An 18654-nucleotide genomic window follows, 5' to 3' on the forward strand; every position below is an offset into this window, starting at 1 on the left:
ACAGGAGGCAAAGGAAGAGATACTGAACAAAACTGTGAGATCAACCATATCAGCGACAATGAGAGGAACATTTTAGTGGACATTGGGACTAATATATGTGTGGACAATTTAAAAGTGGTAAATTTGTCTGATTTAACTTTGGACTCCAATGCTTTATCCATCCTGGATAAGGGTAGTAAGTATGTTCCTACACATTGCTCTAGCCTAGCTGATGTGATTTTTGAAATAAATAGATTCTGCCATAAGTTAAATTTAAAAAATATTTTTTGAAAATAAACGAAGGCAGGGGGCAGGAAATGATAGCAATGTATTGGATGTTAATGTCAACGCACCGGAAAGGACACTTGATATAAATGATTCTTTTGATAGTACCGACAGACTTTTGTTAAATCTATCCATATATGAGTATGATGACATTGATTTGTATGATGAAACCATGGAAGTGGGGACCAACAAGATGGAGGCAATTCCCGTTTTTTTACTGGTTATGGTAAAATGACAATGCCACCTGTACCTTATAACAGTACGTTTATGCCACCTAAGATGTCTAATGATTTAATGTTAGAGAATGTGTTAAGTAAACATGTAGAAAAAGAATATGAAGCATTTAAAAGGAAATTCAAGTCTTTTAATTTAACTAAAGTACTATGGGAAGCGCTTCAACGACTAAGAGGTTGTAGAAAGGAATATGTGTTTACAAAAGCTGACAAGGGCAGCAATTGGGTAATCATGAGTGAGGCTCAATATAAAGACACAACGTATGTTTTATTGAATGATAATGCTGTTTATAGGAGACTTTTGGGGAGCCCAGTTTCAGAATATAATGGGGAATTATTGGAAATTCTTTAGAGAGTAGAAAGACTGGGTTTCTTAAATGCTTCTGATGTTAATAAGCTTCACATAAAATGTCCCAGAGATGCCAGAGAAAACTATTCCCAAGATACATAAAGACATTCAAAAACCACCAGGGAGGCCAATAGTTTCGGGGAAGGGAGCTTTCCTTGAAAATGTAGGGATATTTTTGGATTTTCATTTAAAGCATAATCTAAATAAGGTGAATTCTTACATTAAAAATGGAAAGATGTTGGCAGAGCTGTTGAAAGGTAAAGAGTGTTCCGAAGAGTTATATTGGGCCACGGTGGACATGAAATGCCAATATATGAGCATAAAACATGAATGGGGTTTGAGAGCCATTAGCAACGTGTTGGGTGAGGGTCCGAGAACAGATTTCTTGATTCGTCTCCTTGAGTTTTCATTAATGCATAATTGTTTTGCATTTGATGGAAATTATTATTTGCAGTTGGAAGGGACTGCAATGGGAGCTGTGTACGCTCCTGTATATGCAGTACTATTCATGGATTATTTTGAGAAAACAAAACTGTATAACATGACGCTGTATAAGAACAAGGTGGTAAGTTTTAAGAGATACATTGATGATCTCATATTCGTTTGTAGTGGAGACATGAAAGAGTTTGGAAACTTCTTTAACATGTTGCAGGACAAGCATTTTGGCTTAGAATTCACATACAAAACAAGCAAAGAGGTAATATATTATTTGGACTTGGAGTTCTTTGTGGATGACAATTTTAGGGTGGCTCATAGACCATACATGAAGAAAACGGCTGTGAACAATTTTGTGACAGCAGATAGTATGCACCACCCCCATCTTTTGGCATCTTTGCCATATGGTGAGTTTTTAAGGATAGCAAATAATACATCAGATAAAGAACTGTTGAATGAGTTCAGCAGAGTTAAAAATAGATTGTATGTAAGAGACTATCAGGAAGATGTCTTAAAGGCTGCGGAAAGTAAGGCCAGGAGAAAGCTAGGCCTACCATGGAGCACCAGGAAGGGAGTGGAATGCATTAGATGGCATCAAATCAATCCGAGTAATAAGATGGATGGGCAAAATCCTCTTTGCTTTGTCACTAAATATTCTCCCTTTTTGGACAAACTAAAGCAGTTAGTGTGCAGATATTGGCCAATAGTTTTAAATGATGAAAGGTATGGGGACATTTTCCCGGAATGAATAGTGTTTTCTTACAGGAGATCTAGTAATTTAAAAGAGCTCTTATCATATGGCAAATTGTATAGAGTACAAAACGTCAGAGGAGGTTTTCCATGCAGAAACTGTATAGTTTGTGAGAAAATCAAAAACTTGGATGGGGTTAACATTAATGACAAAGTCTATAAAGCCAGTGAAGTATATACATGTGAATCTAGTGGAATTGTCTATATCATAGGTTGTGGGTGCCCCCAAATAAAATGGTACATCGGACAGACTAAAAGGGCTGTCAAGAAAAGAATAATGGAACATTTGAGTGATATAAGAAGGAACAGAATGGAAAATCCAGTACCTACACATTTTATTCAGGTACATATTAGTTCAGTAGAAACGTTCCTTTTCAGTGTGTTGGCTAAACCCAAATCTTATGACAGGGAAGTGGATACTAGTAAGTTGCTAATGTTGGAGTCCAAATGTATAATAAACTTCAGGACGTTACATCCCAAAGGTTTAAATACGGAATTCGACACTAATGTTTACAATAAGTAAACTGATATTGTCAGTTGTATGGTGAAAATCTCACATTTTATTAATGGGAATGGAATGATGTTGTCTCATTTTAACATCAAAAATAAGTGGGATTCATCTCAGTAATTTTGAAATTATGTATAAAGTATGATCTGAAGTAGTTAACTTCATTTGGTCTGCAACCTGTGGGATACGGATCCGATCTCGGATCCGAGCCGGCAACTTTGCAAAGCTTAGATCCGAGCTTCTAGCTCCTCCCCTTACCCATAATTCCCTGCCAACCCTGACTGACCTCAGATTTAGTTTGCCGCGCTTCTGAACAGCAGCTAGATTGCGAGCTCCTGGTCTGTTGGTCAGATAAGTCCTTGTTTCATTATTTTCTCCCTTAAACTTGTGTGAGTGTTTTGTGTTGGTTAGGTTCCTTTTTGTTATAACCCTAGTTTTAGCTAACCTTACTAAATTTTAGTCATATTTTTCTTCCTCCCCACCCCTCGCTGGTCGTAGTCTGTGTGTGTGTCTTAGTGTGTTTGGGGCATACTGAGTGAGTTTTACCTTTTAGTTTAATATGTCTGTGGCCCCAAAGCTGATATTTTCTAAGTGCACCGAGTGTGGCCATAAGCTCTCCCCAGCAGATGGCCGCACTCGGTGTGTCCGGTGCCTTGGGGTTGAACACCTCTCCTCTGGGTGTTCTATCTGCACGGCGTTCAACCCCAGGGCACTGAAGGATCGGAGGTCGAAACTGATCCTAGCGGGACTCTTACCCCCGGATTTGGCTTCGGCCTCCGGTGCTTCTGTGGCCTCCTCCCAGGCTTCGGTGGCGGCCACTCCTGCCTCTCTCCCCATGGCGGGACTCAATCTCCCGCTTCTACTCCGGAGGAGAGGGAGGCCAGGAAAGAAAAAAGGAGGGAGAAGCACCACAAGTGGCGGGCCGAGGCCTCCACTTCGGCCTCTCTGGCTAAGCGGGCTTCTCCCTCCAGGGCTTCTAGGTCTCCTCCTTCTTGGCTCCAGTCTCCATGCTTCTCACCTGGACCCGAGGAGGAGGAGACCTGATCTCTGTCGGTCATTGAGGCGGCACTCCCGGCCAGCCTTGGTGGCCTCGAGATCCACCCGTAGCCTTTTGGACGCAGATTTGGACCGGATGATGCGAAGGTTCATCCAGGCCCAGCTGCAGATGGGAGTGCTCCTGCCTCCCCCCCCCTCCAGGGGGAGCTCAATACCCTTCTTTGCCCTGATAGCTCTATCTCCGACCCACTTCCCGGGTTCGGAGCGCTCTGATCCGGGAAGTGTTGGAGCCAGGGGTGGGTCGGCGCCGACAGTATCAGGTACTTTGGCTCCGACTCTTCCTTCGAGTCTCTCAGATCCTTCCTTATCAGATCCGAGCTCTCGGAGCCGTGGTCTGAGCTTCAGATCTGAGGTGGTCAGTGTGCCTTCAGCTCCGTCCAGGTCAGAGCACGCTGGTCTTTCGGATCCGATGCTCTTGGCGCCAGTTCCGATGCATCCATCGGATCCAGGCGAGGGTCTGCTCTCGGATCTCAGAGAGAGCGGCTCTCTCTCGGCCTTCGATGTGGTGGAGAGGGCTCTGTTGAGTGCATCCAGGCCCCCGGTTCTTGCTTTGGTTCCATCCTGCACTCCCTCTCGGTTGGGTCAGGCTTCCATTGCCCGGCCACAGGGACAGCCTGCTTTGATGTCTCAGGTCATTCCCCTGGAACAAGACGTAGCTGGTGAGACGTCCTTGGACAGCACCCCCCTCCCCCCCCCGTGGATGTTCCTCACAAGCGAAAGTGCAAGAAGAGGCACGCGGACTCCCCCGAGTCCTTGACAGAAGACACGGATTTGGATGAGGGGGAAGGCTTCCCAAGGTCACCCCCCCGAAAATGCTTAGGATAAGGGGGGGGGGTCCGCCCCCCAAGGCTTCCTCGGACGAATCCGTGTTCCTGGAGGTGTTCAAAGCAGGCCCATCTACCTCTTGGGTGTCCCCTCCGGCCGACCCCTTAGTGGGCCTTATTACCACTAGGGTGTGGAAAGGAGCCAGACACTGTGGAGCCAATCCCCAAACGTCCAGACAGAATCCTAAGCCCCCCCCCACTGAGAAGTCCCATTGGAGCAAGGGACCCCCCCCCCGTAGATGCCATGTTGGTGGCGGCATCCACCAAGAGGGAGTTAGCCCAAGAGAGTCCCTTGGTCCATCCCCCGAGCAAGGAGTCTCACTCGATGGACCGTCTTGAAAAGCGGGTCTTTAGTTCAGCGACCTTCGCTGTAAGGTCCCTGAACTACATGGCACATGTGGTACAGCTGCAGCAAGACCTTATTAAAGAGTACGCTGCATCGCCCCCGGAGTCCATGTTGGCAGAGGACAAACAGTTGTACTCCACTCGCATGGCCACTCTCTGGTCTATATCCAACACCTCTATGCGACTTTTATCCCACGCTACAGAGGGAGCCGCTAGAGCCAGTGGAGCTGGCCTAGTTATGAGGCGCCAGGCCTGGCTCCGACATTGTGATTTCGCAGAACCCTTCAAGGCATCCTTTGCGAATGCCCCCTTCGATGGTTCTGCCATATTTGGCAAGACAGTTTGCGAGACTTTAGTCCAGAGCGAAAAGGACGGGAAGACGTTGTCTGCCGTCTGAGTCCGCTTTTCTGCTCCCCAGAGGTCCTTCTCCAGGAACCAAAAGGGCCAGAAGAAGATGTGGTTCCGAAAGTCGCAACAGTCCCAGTCCGCTCCGGACTCTCAGTCCTTCCGCGGCAGAGGAGGACAGGGTGGACGCCGCCCTAGAGGCAGAGGGGGCCCAAAGAACTTTGGGTCCAGAGAAACCTTCTCTGATCGGCCCACGCAGCAAACCTGAGGGGTTGCCCGACTGCTCCACTCTGGAGGCAGTCCGGGGGCGCTTCTCGAGGCACCTGGTAGCTTGGGAGCCCATTACAGCAGACTGCTGGGTGCTTCGTATCATATCCAGAGGATACAGAATTCCCCTTTCCTACATTCCCTACACCCTCGAACACCTCCCCGATGTTCCACCCAATCAGAGGGAGGCTGCAGCTGCAGAAATTCGGCAGCTTTTAGAAAAAGGAGCCATCCAGCACGTCCCCCCAGGCCAGTCCGGATTGGGTTACTACTCAAGGTTCTTTTTGGTGCCAAAAAAGATGGGGGACCTAAGGCCCATCCTCGATCTTTCCCTACTAAATCTGTCAGTAACCAGATGGTCACTCTTCAATCTATTCTCCCCCTCTTGTGGGAGAACGAATGGATGTGCTCGATAGACCTCAAGGAAGCGTACTACCACATATTGATGGACGTGCGATCCAGGAGGTTTCTCCACTTCTGGCTGGGAGCCAGTCATTATCAATTCAGGGTCCTTCCCTTTGGTCTCAGCCCCCAGAGTGTTCACCAAGGTATTAGCAGTGATAGCGGCCCACCTGAGTCTCCAGGGAATGCAGGCTTTCCCGTACCTGGACGACTGGCTCCTCACCGCCCCGACAAGGCATCTACTATGCTTAGCCAGGGACTACTTCCTCAACCTTGCTCCACAGCTAGGGATCACTATTGACTCAGACAAGTCCTCTCTCACCCCGACTCAGGTGATAGATTTTATCGGGGCCAGACTGGACACCAACAGGCAACTAGTCTTCCTGACTCCAGACCGATTGCACACACTGAGGGCACATGTGCGGGCCATTTTTCAATCTTCGAAACCTCCGGCGGGATTGGTTCTGAGGGCCCTAGGATCCATGGCAACCGCAATAAACCTCCTTGCCATGGTGCGTCTGAACATGAGGATTTTACAGTGGACTCTACAAGTCCAGTGGTCCCTTCATCAGTACCCCTTGAGTCACCCCATTCCTCTCAGCAGGGACTGCAAGAGGGCTCTCGTGTGGTGGCTTCAATCGCCAGACCTCCAAGCGGGATGCCCCTTTGCCACAGCCCCCCCTCTCGCCACGGTGACCACGGAACCTCTCGTCTTGGGTGGGGGGGGCATTATTCGGGCAGGACGGTCCAAGGCACGTGGAACGATTCAGAGACCTTATTGCACATAAATGCTCTAGAGATGAGGGCAGTGCTGTTGTCGTTGCAAGCACTTCAGAGCCTTTTGCCTCCAGGAACAATTGCGATCCAGACAGACAAGTATGTCTGTGGTATGGTATATCAACAAACAAGGGGGAACCAGGTCTTACCCACTCTGTCGAGAAGCCATGAGAGTGTGGGAATGGGCGATCTCCACCAACCGCTTTCTCATTGCAACGCACATTCCGGGACCAACATCCTGGCGGACAGACTGAGTTGCACCATCCTTTCACCTTACGAGTGGTCCCTCAATCCTCAAGTAGCGAGTCGAATTTTTGCCGTATGGGGGCAGCCCTGTTACGATCTCTTCGCATCTCCCTCAAACACGAAATGCAGCAATTACTTCACTCTCATTCCCCCTGCCGGGGAAGCCCCGAGGAATGCCTTGGTGCATGCTTGGCCACCCAGTCTTCTCTATGCCTACCCTCCTCTTCCCCTAATGCTGAAATTCCTTCAGAAAGCCAGTCAGTTTGGGAGCAGGATGATCCTCATTGCCCCATTCTGGCCTCGCCAAGCTTGGTTCCCTTACCTCTGGTCTCATCGAGTGAATCCGCCCTGGATTCTAGATCCCCTCCCGGATCTGATTTCCCAACCCCTGGGGCTCCCATTTCCCGACCTGGTCAGCCTCAAGCTTATGGCTTGGCTGCTCCAGTTCCATTTGTAGCTAGGACTCCCGGTATCTCATCTCCAGTTAAAACTATCCTAGTAGCAGCGCACAAGCCCTCTACTAGGCAGGTCTATGGTAGTAAATGGAAGCGTTTCTCTATCTGGGCAGAACGCCATAATTTGGATCCTTTTACAGCCCCCTTGCCTGCGGTGCTGGATTTTCTTTCAGGACTTTTTAATGACGGAGCCAGCTGTTCTACGGTTAAGGTTCAATTAGTAGCTATCTCTCATTATCACGTAGGTACTGAAATGGGTCCGTTGATTACTACAAAATTGTGCAAAACATTCCTAAAGGGCACCTTTCTACTTGGGCCTCCAATAAAGGAAGCGGTACCTCCATGGCATTTGATCTTGGTATTACAAGCCTTGACGGCTCCTCCCTTCGAACCTGCAGCTTCTGTAGACCTCAAATATTTGTCTTGGAAAACAGCCTTTCTAGTGGCTATTACTTCAGCCAGGAGAGTATCTGAATTACAAGCTCTTTCTGTCAAACCCCCATACTTAGCTTCTCACAAGGATAGGGTTTACCTCAGGACCAATCCTTCCTTCCTCCCTAAGGTAGTTTCTGAAACCAATATTAACCAATCTATCAGTTTGCCGGTCTTCTTTCCTAACTACCAGAACAAAGGAGAATACAGATTGCATTCTTTGGACGTGTATAGACAACTTAGGTTTTACAGTCATAGGACATCTGGTCATAGACAATCCAACCAGCTGTTCTTCTCCTTTGCCAAATTTATTCTAGGTAAACCAGTTTCGAAAGTTTCCTTATCTAAATTGATTTCACAGTGTATTATCACGGCTTACCAAATTTCCGGCAGGCCCGCATCTCAAGGAGTTCATGCCCACTCAACTCGGGCTATGGCTACATCTGCCGCCTTTAAATCCAGAGTTTCCTTGGATGATATCTGTTCAGCAGCCACTTGGGCCTCATCTCATACCTTCATCAGTCATTATAAATTGGACATTATCTCCAGAGGGAGAACTTCTTTTGGCTCCGCAGTGCTCCGGAATATCCTTCCATGAAGGCCGCCCAAGGTTTAGGTAGATGAGGACTCTGTCCCACAGGTTGCAGACCAAGTGAAGTTAACTACTTCAGATTAAGAAGTTATGTACTCACCATAACGTTCCATCCGAGTAGGTAAACTTCATTTGTCTGCAACCGTTCCCCCCCTCCGTCCCCCTGACCTTCAGATGTGTTTTATGACATATAGTGATGTACCTTTCCGAGAACGTAGTTATCTACTATAGTGGTTGTGGGCAAACTTGATCTGAGGTCAGTCAGGGTTGGCAGGTGATTATGGGTAAGGGGAGGAGCTAGGAGCTCGGATCTAAGCTTTGTAAAGTTGCCGGCTCGGATCCGAGATCGGATCCGTATCCCACAGGTTGCAGACAAATGAAGTTTACCTACTCAGATGGAACGTTATGGTGAGTACATAACTTCTTATTATGCATAGTTAATACATGGGCAATGTGTATGTGTGACGGGTACTTTAAATTATTGATTGGATATTGAAGGATGGCTAATTAAATGTATTAAGTATGATGTATAAAAGAAGGCTGCTTGATGCAACAATTTATTCTTTGAAAGTGGGTTTATGTGTCAGCAACCTTTGCTGTTAGGGCACTGAATTATCTGTCAGATGTTATGCTTTTCAGGATGGATTTGACGAAGGAGCTATCTAAATGTCTATTTGGGTCCTTAACTGCAGATGATCAGAAAGCTGTGAACACAGTTGGCTCCCCCTTTAGTCCCTGTCATACATGTTTGTGTTCCCTTTCATGAATGTGGCTGATGGCATGTCGACAGCAGTAGTCACTGGAAAAGCTGAAAAAGGCTCTGTGACTTCGTTGAATGCTTCAGGACTTTCTTTATTAATGCTCCCTTTGATGGGTTCACCTTGTGGACCTAATGTTAAAGAGATGCTGTCCAAAAACAAGCAAGAGGGTAAGGCCGTGTCTGCCATTGGAATAGTTTTCTAGCCCGTAACAGACCTTCTGTAGAAACCAGAAGGGTGGGAAGAAACTGAGGTTTCGCAAGTCCCAAGGTTTTGCTCCTGGCACTTCTGGAGATGGGCCCTTCTCCAAAGAGGCGGGGGGGGCAGTCATATTGGTTGTCATCCCCGTGGCAGAGGTTGACTGCAGAATCGAGGCTTTCAGGGTCTATTCTCCAACAGACCTTTTCAGCATTCCTGAACAGTTAACTGCACAGGCAGTCTGGGGGCACTTCTCTGCACCCATGGCCTGGACAAACATCACCCAAGATGAATGGATGTAGAGGATCTTAAACAGAGGCTATGTGATTACTTTTCTTTTTCATCCCTCTTATTCAGAAAAACTTTGCAATGTGCCATCTGCTGAATGGAAGGCAGCAACACAGGAAATAAACAAAAAAAAGCTGCTAGACAAGCAAGTCATCCAGGAGGCCCCATAAGACCAACATGGATCAGAGGTCTACACAAGGTTTTTTTTTGGTGCCAAATTAAAACTGGGGCAACAGGCTCGTTCTGGATTACAGTTACTTGAATCAGTACATAAGGCAGATTAAATTCTAGATGGTCACAGTACAGTCCATCCTACCATTGCTGAGGAAAAATTATTAAATGTGCTTGATAGACCACCAAGACACTTATTGACATGGAAAAGTGGACAGATGCTACAGGAGGTTTCTCCACTTTCATCTGGGAACCAGTCATTTCCAGTTCAGCGCACTGCCCTTTGGTTTCATCGCAGCCCTTTTCTTGCCCACCAAGTGCAATGACAGTGGTTGCAGCTCATCTCAGATTGCAGGGGTTCCAAGTGTTCCCATATCAGGATGACTGTCTCATAACCACTCCCACCAGGAACTTCCTTATACAAGCCAGAGACTCTTTGCGCCACCTTTGCTCACAGTTACGAATAACTGGCAGTCTGGTCAAGTCAAGGCTTCAGTCATTTCAAATGATAGAGTTCATTGGAGCTCATCTGGATGCCAAGTTACAGAAAACCGAATTGCCGGAGTCCAGTATTTTCACCCTTCAGTAACAGGTGGTGGCTGTACTTACCTGTCAAAAACCATCGGCAAGGTATTTTGTGGATTTTGACTGCTGAATGACAGCTGCCATTGCATTAGCCCCCCTGACCAGATTTTATTTAAGTGTTGCAGTGGACTCTTGCAGTTCAGTAGTCAGTGAAATGCCAACGTGTAAACTTTCTAGTGTTCCGCAAGTAGATTTGCAGAACCCATAGCCAGTGCTGCCAAGATTCTCTGATAGTGTGTCAAAGTCAAACTTTTTTCTCCCTCTCCCCCCCCCCCCATGCCACAATGACTATGGACACTTACCACTTGGGGTGGGGGGCATTTCTTGGATATCCTGGAGATGAGCGCAGTTCTACTAGTGTTGTAAGCCTTTCAGGATCCACCCCAGCAGTGTGATAGCCAAACAAACTACAACATGTCAGTGTTTTGGTGCATCAGCAAACAAGAGAGAACTTGTTCTTAGCCATTGTGTTGATAGGCCATGAGGGGTTAACAGTGGACAATATATTCTTGCCTCTTTCTGATAGAAACGCACATACTATAGAAGCCCTGTGGACAACTTGAGCAGATGTATTCTTTTACCTCATGAGTGGTCCCTCAAACTGATAGTTGCAGAACAGAACTTCAGCCGCTGGGGCCGAACTTGCTGTGATTTGTTTGCCTCCCCCTTCAACACCAAATGCGGCAGGTACTTTGCCATGATCCCCAAGGGATCCAGTAGTCCACACTTGTCACCCAGTCTCCTTTATGCTTATTCTTCCACTCCTCTCATACTGAAGTTTTTGCAGAAAGCAGTGTAGAGCACAGCTACGGTGATGCTCATTGCTTTCCTTTGGACTGAACAGATGTGATTATCCTTCCACTGGTGTCATCTGATTCATCCTCCATGGGTGCTGGACCCTGTTCCACATCTTTTCTCTCAATCTTCCAGGATGCCTCACTTGGACTTGGAAATCCTCAAGTTGACCACATGGGTTCTCCAGTTCCAATGATTGTCAGACAGTCCAGGCTTTCATCTCAGGGAATACATATTTTGACTTCCTCACAAAATATCTCAACCAGAAATGTTTACAAGAGCAAATGGAAGAGATTTTCTATTTGGGCTTAGAGCAGAAACATCAATCCCTTTTCAGATCCCCTCCTGGCTCTTATACATTTTATGTCCATCCTTTTTCATAATGGCTCAAGTTGTTCTGCTATTTAAGTCCATTTAGAAGCAATTTTCAGCTTTTCCACTGAAGAAAATGAATCACTTATACCTTCTCTGAAGATGTCAAAGGCCTTTGTAAGGGGCACTTTTCTTCTCCAGCCTCGTATCAGGGACCATTCCTGGGATATTGCCATTCTTCTTTAGGCTTTGATGAGACCTCCATTTGAACCTGCAGCCACAATTGGTTTGTGAAACTTAATACCCTTTCTTGTAAAGCTCCTTATCTGTTTTTTCCTTAAGGGTAGTGTGACTTAGAGAAAAAAACCTTCCTTTCTGCCTAAGGTGGTTTCTGAGTCATCACTCAACCAGTCTGTCAGTCATCCTGTGGTCTTTCCCCTTTTTGGTAATAAGGAAGAGTACATGCTACATGCTTCATGCTTCGACTACTCAAATTCTACTTTTGTCACACTAAAAACATCAGAAAGACTGGACAGTTGTTTGTATCCTCCCTGTCAAAACTGGGTAAAGGAATGTCCAAAATAATTTCATCTGTAATGGGACGTTTTTCCATGAAATAAAATGCGTCTTCTACTGTTATGTACTTTTTGCCATCTAAATGGTATCCTGAATATTTGTTAAACTACTGAAATGTTTGTAACTGGTACTTTATGAATGCTAGTGCATGTTAACAGCATCCTTGTATCTGGAGCTTTTCTCCACGGACCTCCACTGAAAAAGGACAAGTGTCCAGTTGGACTTTCCTGGCAAACAAAAGTAAAAATAAAAGAAATAAAAAAATAAATAACTCTTTCACATTGACTGAGTGTATTTCATATGTTTAAAATGAAAAGTGATTGTCTTTGCCTGGCACTTCTAAAGCTCATTCTGCTAGATCAGTTGCTACTTCAACTGCCTTTTTCTCCAAAGTATCATATCCCATTACAAGTTGGACTTGCAGTCTAGGCCCAGCACACCCTTGGGGTCTGCCATCCTCTGGAATAACCTTCTTTGAATCCTCCCAAGATTTATGTTTGCTGTGTACTCTCTCCTATTATTGTAAGACGGATGGAAGAAACACTGGAAATAAAAGTTATGTACTTACCATAACAATAGATTTCTGTTACCTACTTCTATCACCTTCAACAGCTCTCCCTCAATCCTACTTCCAGTTATTTTCCCTTTTTCCAGGAAAAGACTGTGCTGTCTTGTTGATGGCCTATTCGTGCACCCTTCACGTACCTTTTTTCCAGCATTTCATTGGTCTTCTCTGCAAAATAAATATATATATATATATATATATATATATATATATATATATATATATATATATATATATATATTTATTTATTTATTTATTTTTTTCTTTTCTTTGTGAGGATGTATAATTATTCTTATAATAATGTAACATGCCAAACTTTGACTTTTATACCCTGTTCTACAGTTTCAGTCACGTATACATATACACACACCCACACACAGTCTCTGTAGTCCAAGCTGCATTTTATTTTTACACACTAGTATTTTTCAAGATTTCTTATCTTTCTAGGCACAAGTGGATATTTAAGCACTGTATTTAACTTCTGTTTAACTCCTGACAATAGGCTCATGCCAGCTCGAAAGCTCAAGTAATTGTAAAACCTGTGTTGGTCCAATAAATGGTATCACATCACATCTGTGTTCCAGTGTTTTTGTGTATTCTGTTAGTGGACCAACATGGCATTTTTTTTTATTAAGACCTTTAGAATAGTTGTGCAAATGTGTATGATTCACCTGATATGTGAACTGTAAATCTGTGTTCCTGCCCTTGCTTAAGCAAAGTGTTTGAAATCTTTGAACTACACTGTAAACAAAGATACTGAAAAGCTGCTATTTCAATGTTTGTTTTTCTTAGTCTTCAGTTCTCTTTCTCCCAGGTCTTGGTGAGGTGCCTCCAATTGCCCATATTGTTATAAGGGCAAGACCTGGGCAGCACACATGCTATTGTTTTTTCACTTTGCAGTAATTGAGTTCAGCTGTGTGGTTTCCAACTGTCCAAGGGCACTGAGGTGATGGAGAATTCATGAAGCCTAACGTTTCCTTCAAATGTGACCATTATCTGCATGCTAATTCAACCTTTGCAGAAAATAAAGAACCTTTAATAATTTCCTGAGAAAAAAAACAATCAGACATTTGTTTCTGACTCTCACCACTGTCCCCCCAACTGTAGTTGAACCTGAGTTGTTGTTGTTGCAGAAACTGCTTGTACAGCATCAGGCAGGCTTCACTTAAAGGTAACAAGCATTTGGTATACTTAAGCCTTTTAATTTGATTAAGTTTGTAATAATTGCTTCATTTTACTTGAGATTCCATATTTTAGCAGCATGAACTGCTATCTGATTTTGTTAGGTCTGTATGTATTTGGTTAAGAAGTGTGAGCATACGCTACATATGAGTTCAAATGTGTTTTTTTTGTAGGCTATAGCTCATTATGAACAGGCAGCAGATTACTACAAAGGTGAAGAATCAAACAGGTAATCTGTCTTTGTGTCATGTTTGTAATTTGTTGTCTTTATTATTTAAATTTTAAAGAAAACAGTGTGTAGATCAATGAGAGTGTACAGACCTTTAAGAAGCTATCCAAGGGCTTGCACTAGAGTATAAATACTGAGCAATGTGGGAGCCTGACTGCCAATGTGTAGTTAGCTGTTGAGATGTAAGCATGTATGTTTGGAAGCTTTGTTCATTGGTTCGTATTTAATGATGCTGCTATCCTTCCTGATGTGTTTGTATGTATTAAAGCATCAGAATGAAACCCCAGGCCTTCTCATTATTTGTATTAGAGATGAACAATACCCATAGAGTGGCGCACAGCAACGGTTATTCCGCTCCACAAAGGTGGAGCCACAACAGATCCTGGGAACTATCTCCCTATAAGCCTGACTAGCTTGGTCTGCAAGGCTATGGAGCGCATCATCATCATCATCATCATCATGGAACTCATTAACAGAGACATTGGGAACCTCCAAACACTGGACCCTACCCAGTTCGGCTTTAAGGGCAGATCATGCCTCCTAAACCTGGTGGACTTCTTTGAGACAGTTACCAAGGCTATAGACAAGGGAAAGGTGGTACACACAGCCTACCTAGACCTCGCAAAGGCCTTCAACACCATTCCCCATTCTGGTATTATAGACAAGCTCACCAGCCTGAACATAAACCCCTACATCACAAGATGGGTTGCCAACTGGCTCACGGACAGAACCCAGATGGTGAGAGTTGCGGGAGCTAGGTCCAACTCTAAACTGGTTACAAGTGGTGTTCCCCAGGGCTCAGTCATAGGACCCCTCCTGTTTGGCATATACTTAGAGGTACAGGCAAGCACAGGAGGACTATGGCTGACCAAGTTTGCAGACGACTGCAAACTAGGGGTTATAATTGACTCTCCGGCTGACGCACACATCCTCCAAAAGGGTTTCACTGAGACTGATACCTGGTGTCAAAATCATAGCCTCTAAATGCCAAAAAGTTCATAGTCATCCCCTTTGGAAAAAACAAAGTACCCACAAACTGCCACATAGGTGGTAGTCCCCTAAATATGGAAGACGTATTAAGGGATCTGGGGACCCAAGTAGATAGTAATCTCACCTTTGATGATCACATTGCCAAAGTGGTTAGGAAATCCTTCTCTGTGGCCCACCTAATCACAAAAGGATTCGCATCCAGATCAAAAGATGTCATTGTGCCCCTGTACTTATCACTCATCAGACCCATTATAGAGTACAACGCCCCATTTGGGATGTACCTTACAAGACACCTGCAACAGCTGGAAAGACCACAGAAGTACCTCACCAAGAGGATCACTGGCCTCAAACAGATGCCTTATGCAACTCGACTGAAGAAACTCCAGCTGTACTCAGTTGCATACCGCCTACTCAGAGGTGATCTCTGCCTGACATACAAGGCCATGTCCAACCCACAATTGATGGACATGTTCCACCTAAAGAAAACCTTATCCCCTCGAGCCACATGCTCTAGGGATCTAAACCTCACCACAACAATAAATAGGACGTCCTGGAGGGATAGATTCCGGTCCCTGAGACTTTCCATGATTTGGAACAAGATTCCAATCTACATTAGGCAGAGCTCCTCGCTAACACTCTTCAAAAGAAACCTTGACGAGTGGATGGGAAACAAAGTTTGCCCCGGGGAACACTTCAGTGGCTGTGCTGGACAGAGGCACAGTTAACTAATCTAAGGGTGCGGCGAAAGCCAACACATTCTGGTTAGGCTTATAAATGCCGACGGTCAGATAGCCTAGTACCTACCTACTTATGAACAAGCGGCATGGTGTCAGAAGCAGCATGTCTAAAGGACATGGTATCAGAACCGGCATATCTAAAATGACTTGAAGTTAGAAGAAGCATACCGAAGGGGCATGAGGTCAGAAACGGCTTAGGTAAAACCAGTTAAAGCACTGGCTTAGATGCTGGTGGAATATAAAGGAGCGGATCATATCCAAAATGTGTATGCTTCACAAAACAGGTCAGAAACAAGTTCTAGATATTAAAACTTGCTCAGCACTACTTCTTTTAACATTAATAGATATGTACGATATTCATAAAAATATTCAAGTTATTACGGAAAATGATTAAAATGATCTGAATTGCATAAAATGAATAAAATAAAAGTAAACAACTGTATTTTCGATGTGTGTATTTTCGTGTTAAGGAAAGATATCCAAGTTATTAGAAGTGTGTGGAGAGTTCGCATGTTGGTGGAGTGTTACACTAAAGTTGTTTCGCAAAGTAGAACCATTACAAGTCATATTCTGCATAGTACAGTCATTGCAAGGAATATTTCACAAAGTGAAGTATTTCAAAGAGTTTATTGTGTATTAAATGTTGTTACAAGCTCACAGCACTGTTTGTTCATACATAATTACAAGGGCCATATTTTCAGTGTGTTTGTGTATACTTTGTGTGCATGGCAGATGGATTTTGAAAACGCAGTGCACTTTTTGACAGTAATAATGCTGAGAGTTGGAGAGGGTTTGAGCAAGAGTGTGACATTTTCATACAGGCTGTATTTTCTGTTAAAGATGACTGTACAAAGGCATTTATTGTACTTAATTTAGCTGGGGCAGAAGCCATAGAAATAAAACGCTTATTTGTGTAAGCAGTTGCTGTTTTATGTATATATGTGTACATTGTGTGTGTGTGTGTGTGTATATATATATATATATATATATATATATATATATATATATATATATATATATATATATATATATATATATATATGGGTCCAGGACTAATGCTCGAGCGGCTGTTTCACCGAATGTGAAACGGCCGGGCATACTTGCGCGAAAGTGCTTTTCACCAAAGAAGCACTTTCGTGTAAGTATGCCTGTTGCGGAGATCGCACTACAGTGGGGATAAGGGAAAATTTCCTTTTCCCCACTGTAGTGCGAACTCGGAATGAGAATATAAAAGTAGGGGGGTGGGGGGCTGCAGGAGGGCTTGCCCCCTCCTGCAAAAGTATAAATGTAACTGTGACCTAATCATTAGCTCTGTAATTTAACTGCGTTGTATATATTTGGTGTATTTAACCCTTCCGGTGGCCAGTACCAACTTTTCCAGCATGTACTTTCACTTTATATGGTCGTTGGACAGCATTTTTTACCAGGGAATGCCTTATCCAATCTACTAACTGTAAAACTGCCATGCTGTTCTGATTGTGAAATCGGTTAGTCGCTGACACAGGCTTAGCGTTAAGCCCTGTCAACAGCGCATTCCTTCTCTGGTGATTTATATTACCTTGTTCACCATTTGTGAATTAGTTCCTTTCTACCTGAATGAGAAACTTTTATCTTTTCCTGACCTCTTCCTAGTGTCTCCACTCCACATATATTTTCCATCTAGCCTTATCTTTTTTCTTTAGTCTTACCTTAGCCATCCCCTTTCTTTTTTTTTCATAGTAAGTGACCCCTGTTGTTTAGTCGTAACAGTTTTATTTTTATTTCTTTTTGTTTTTCCAGTTAACTTCTGTGCTAGCGACTCCTTTAACTAAACCTCAGCCAGCGACCTCTATATCTAGCCTTGCATGTTGTTGACTCGTTTTACTACCATGCCCTAGCCGTTTGCTTCCTGAAGCATACCTTAATCGGAGACCATTGCATCTGTGGTCTCTATGTTCTTATACCACACTGAGTATTTATGTTACTGCTGAAAGGGTTTTATTATTCATTTAACTGTTATATCCTTAGTTATGACCAACTGCCTGCACTGCTCATTTCTGTAACCTTACTAGTGAATGTAGCCTGGCATATATGTTGAACAATGTCTGCTTACTAGAGTCATTTTTGGTAATCAAAACTCTGTATAAGGTCTGGTTCTGTAGGTTTTTTACTCTGTTCCCCTGTGATTGCTGATTTCCTTGCATTTTTCATGTTTATTTAGATAGTTAGCTCCTGTTTAATTTAACCTATTGTAAAACTGCAGTATTCCTGTGCTCTGCATTACATTCATACCTACACTGCTCTTTCTCTCAATAATATTCCTGTACCCACACTCACATCCACATTCATACCACTTCTACCCCCTACTCTCCATCTTTTTCACATTTTGTAAGCACCCTTGTCAAACTCTTTGATCCCTATACTCTAGAAGACTTTGCCTCAAACAGTAACCTTCACTTTCATCTGTCCCTACCCCACTCAACTCACATGGTCTTATATTTTATTTTTTCGTTCAGGTGAATCCAGCTACCCGAGCTTTCCTGTAGCCCACTGGCTCATTCTGGTTGGAAAATTACCAACATCCAAGTTCCTCCAGTGTGCACCTCTCTCCATTGACTTTATCTAAGTATGTACACCTCATCAAATAAGGTTTCAGCAACTTTCTAATCCTATGATGACTACTGTGTTGGCTCTATCTTAACTGCTCACCATACTGTACTGCCTTTTTTTTCTACACACCTGTTTTCTGCCCCTCTTTTAACCTCCCTCAAATCTGTTATACCTCTCTGTAAAAGATACCTCCAATCTGAACTGCTTCTTCTACCTACCTAATTCACTCTTTGTCTGCTCTACTCTAAGCCAGTAACTAGCTCACCCGTCTCTACCTCTCTTAGCCACTTTCCTCTCCTGTTACCTCAGTAAATGTGTCTACCTTCTATATTCCTGCTGCTCTAAACTTAACCCTTCTACCAATGCTTTAATGCTTTTGCCTTGACACCTTTGCTTCCC

At 44.1% G+C, this 18654-nt stretch overlaps 1 protein-coding gene across 2 annotated transcripts in view; it reads left to right on the top strand.

Annotated features, from left to right (window-relative positions):
* NAPA (NSF attachment protein alpha) overlaps positions 1-18654 on the top strand; it is a 1517602-nt gene that overhangs the window by 789330 nt on the left and 709618 nt on the right. For both annotated transcript variants that reach the window (XM_044078906.1, XM_044078978.1), the window contains exon 6: positions 13884-13939. In XM_044078906.1, the coding sequence (XP_043934841.1) occupies positions 13884-13939 (56 nt within the window). The remainder of the gene's footprint in view (positions 1-13883; positions 13940-18654) is intronic.

Source organism: Protopterus annectens, chromosome 1.part0, assembly GCF_019279795.1.
Source record: "Protopterus annectens isolate FY-2018-M chromosome 1.part0, PAN1.0, whole genome shotgun sequence".
NCBI lineage: Eukaryota > Metazoa > Chordata > Ceratodontiformes > Protopteridae > Protopterus > Protopterus annectens.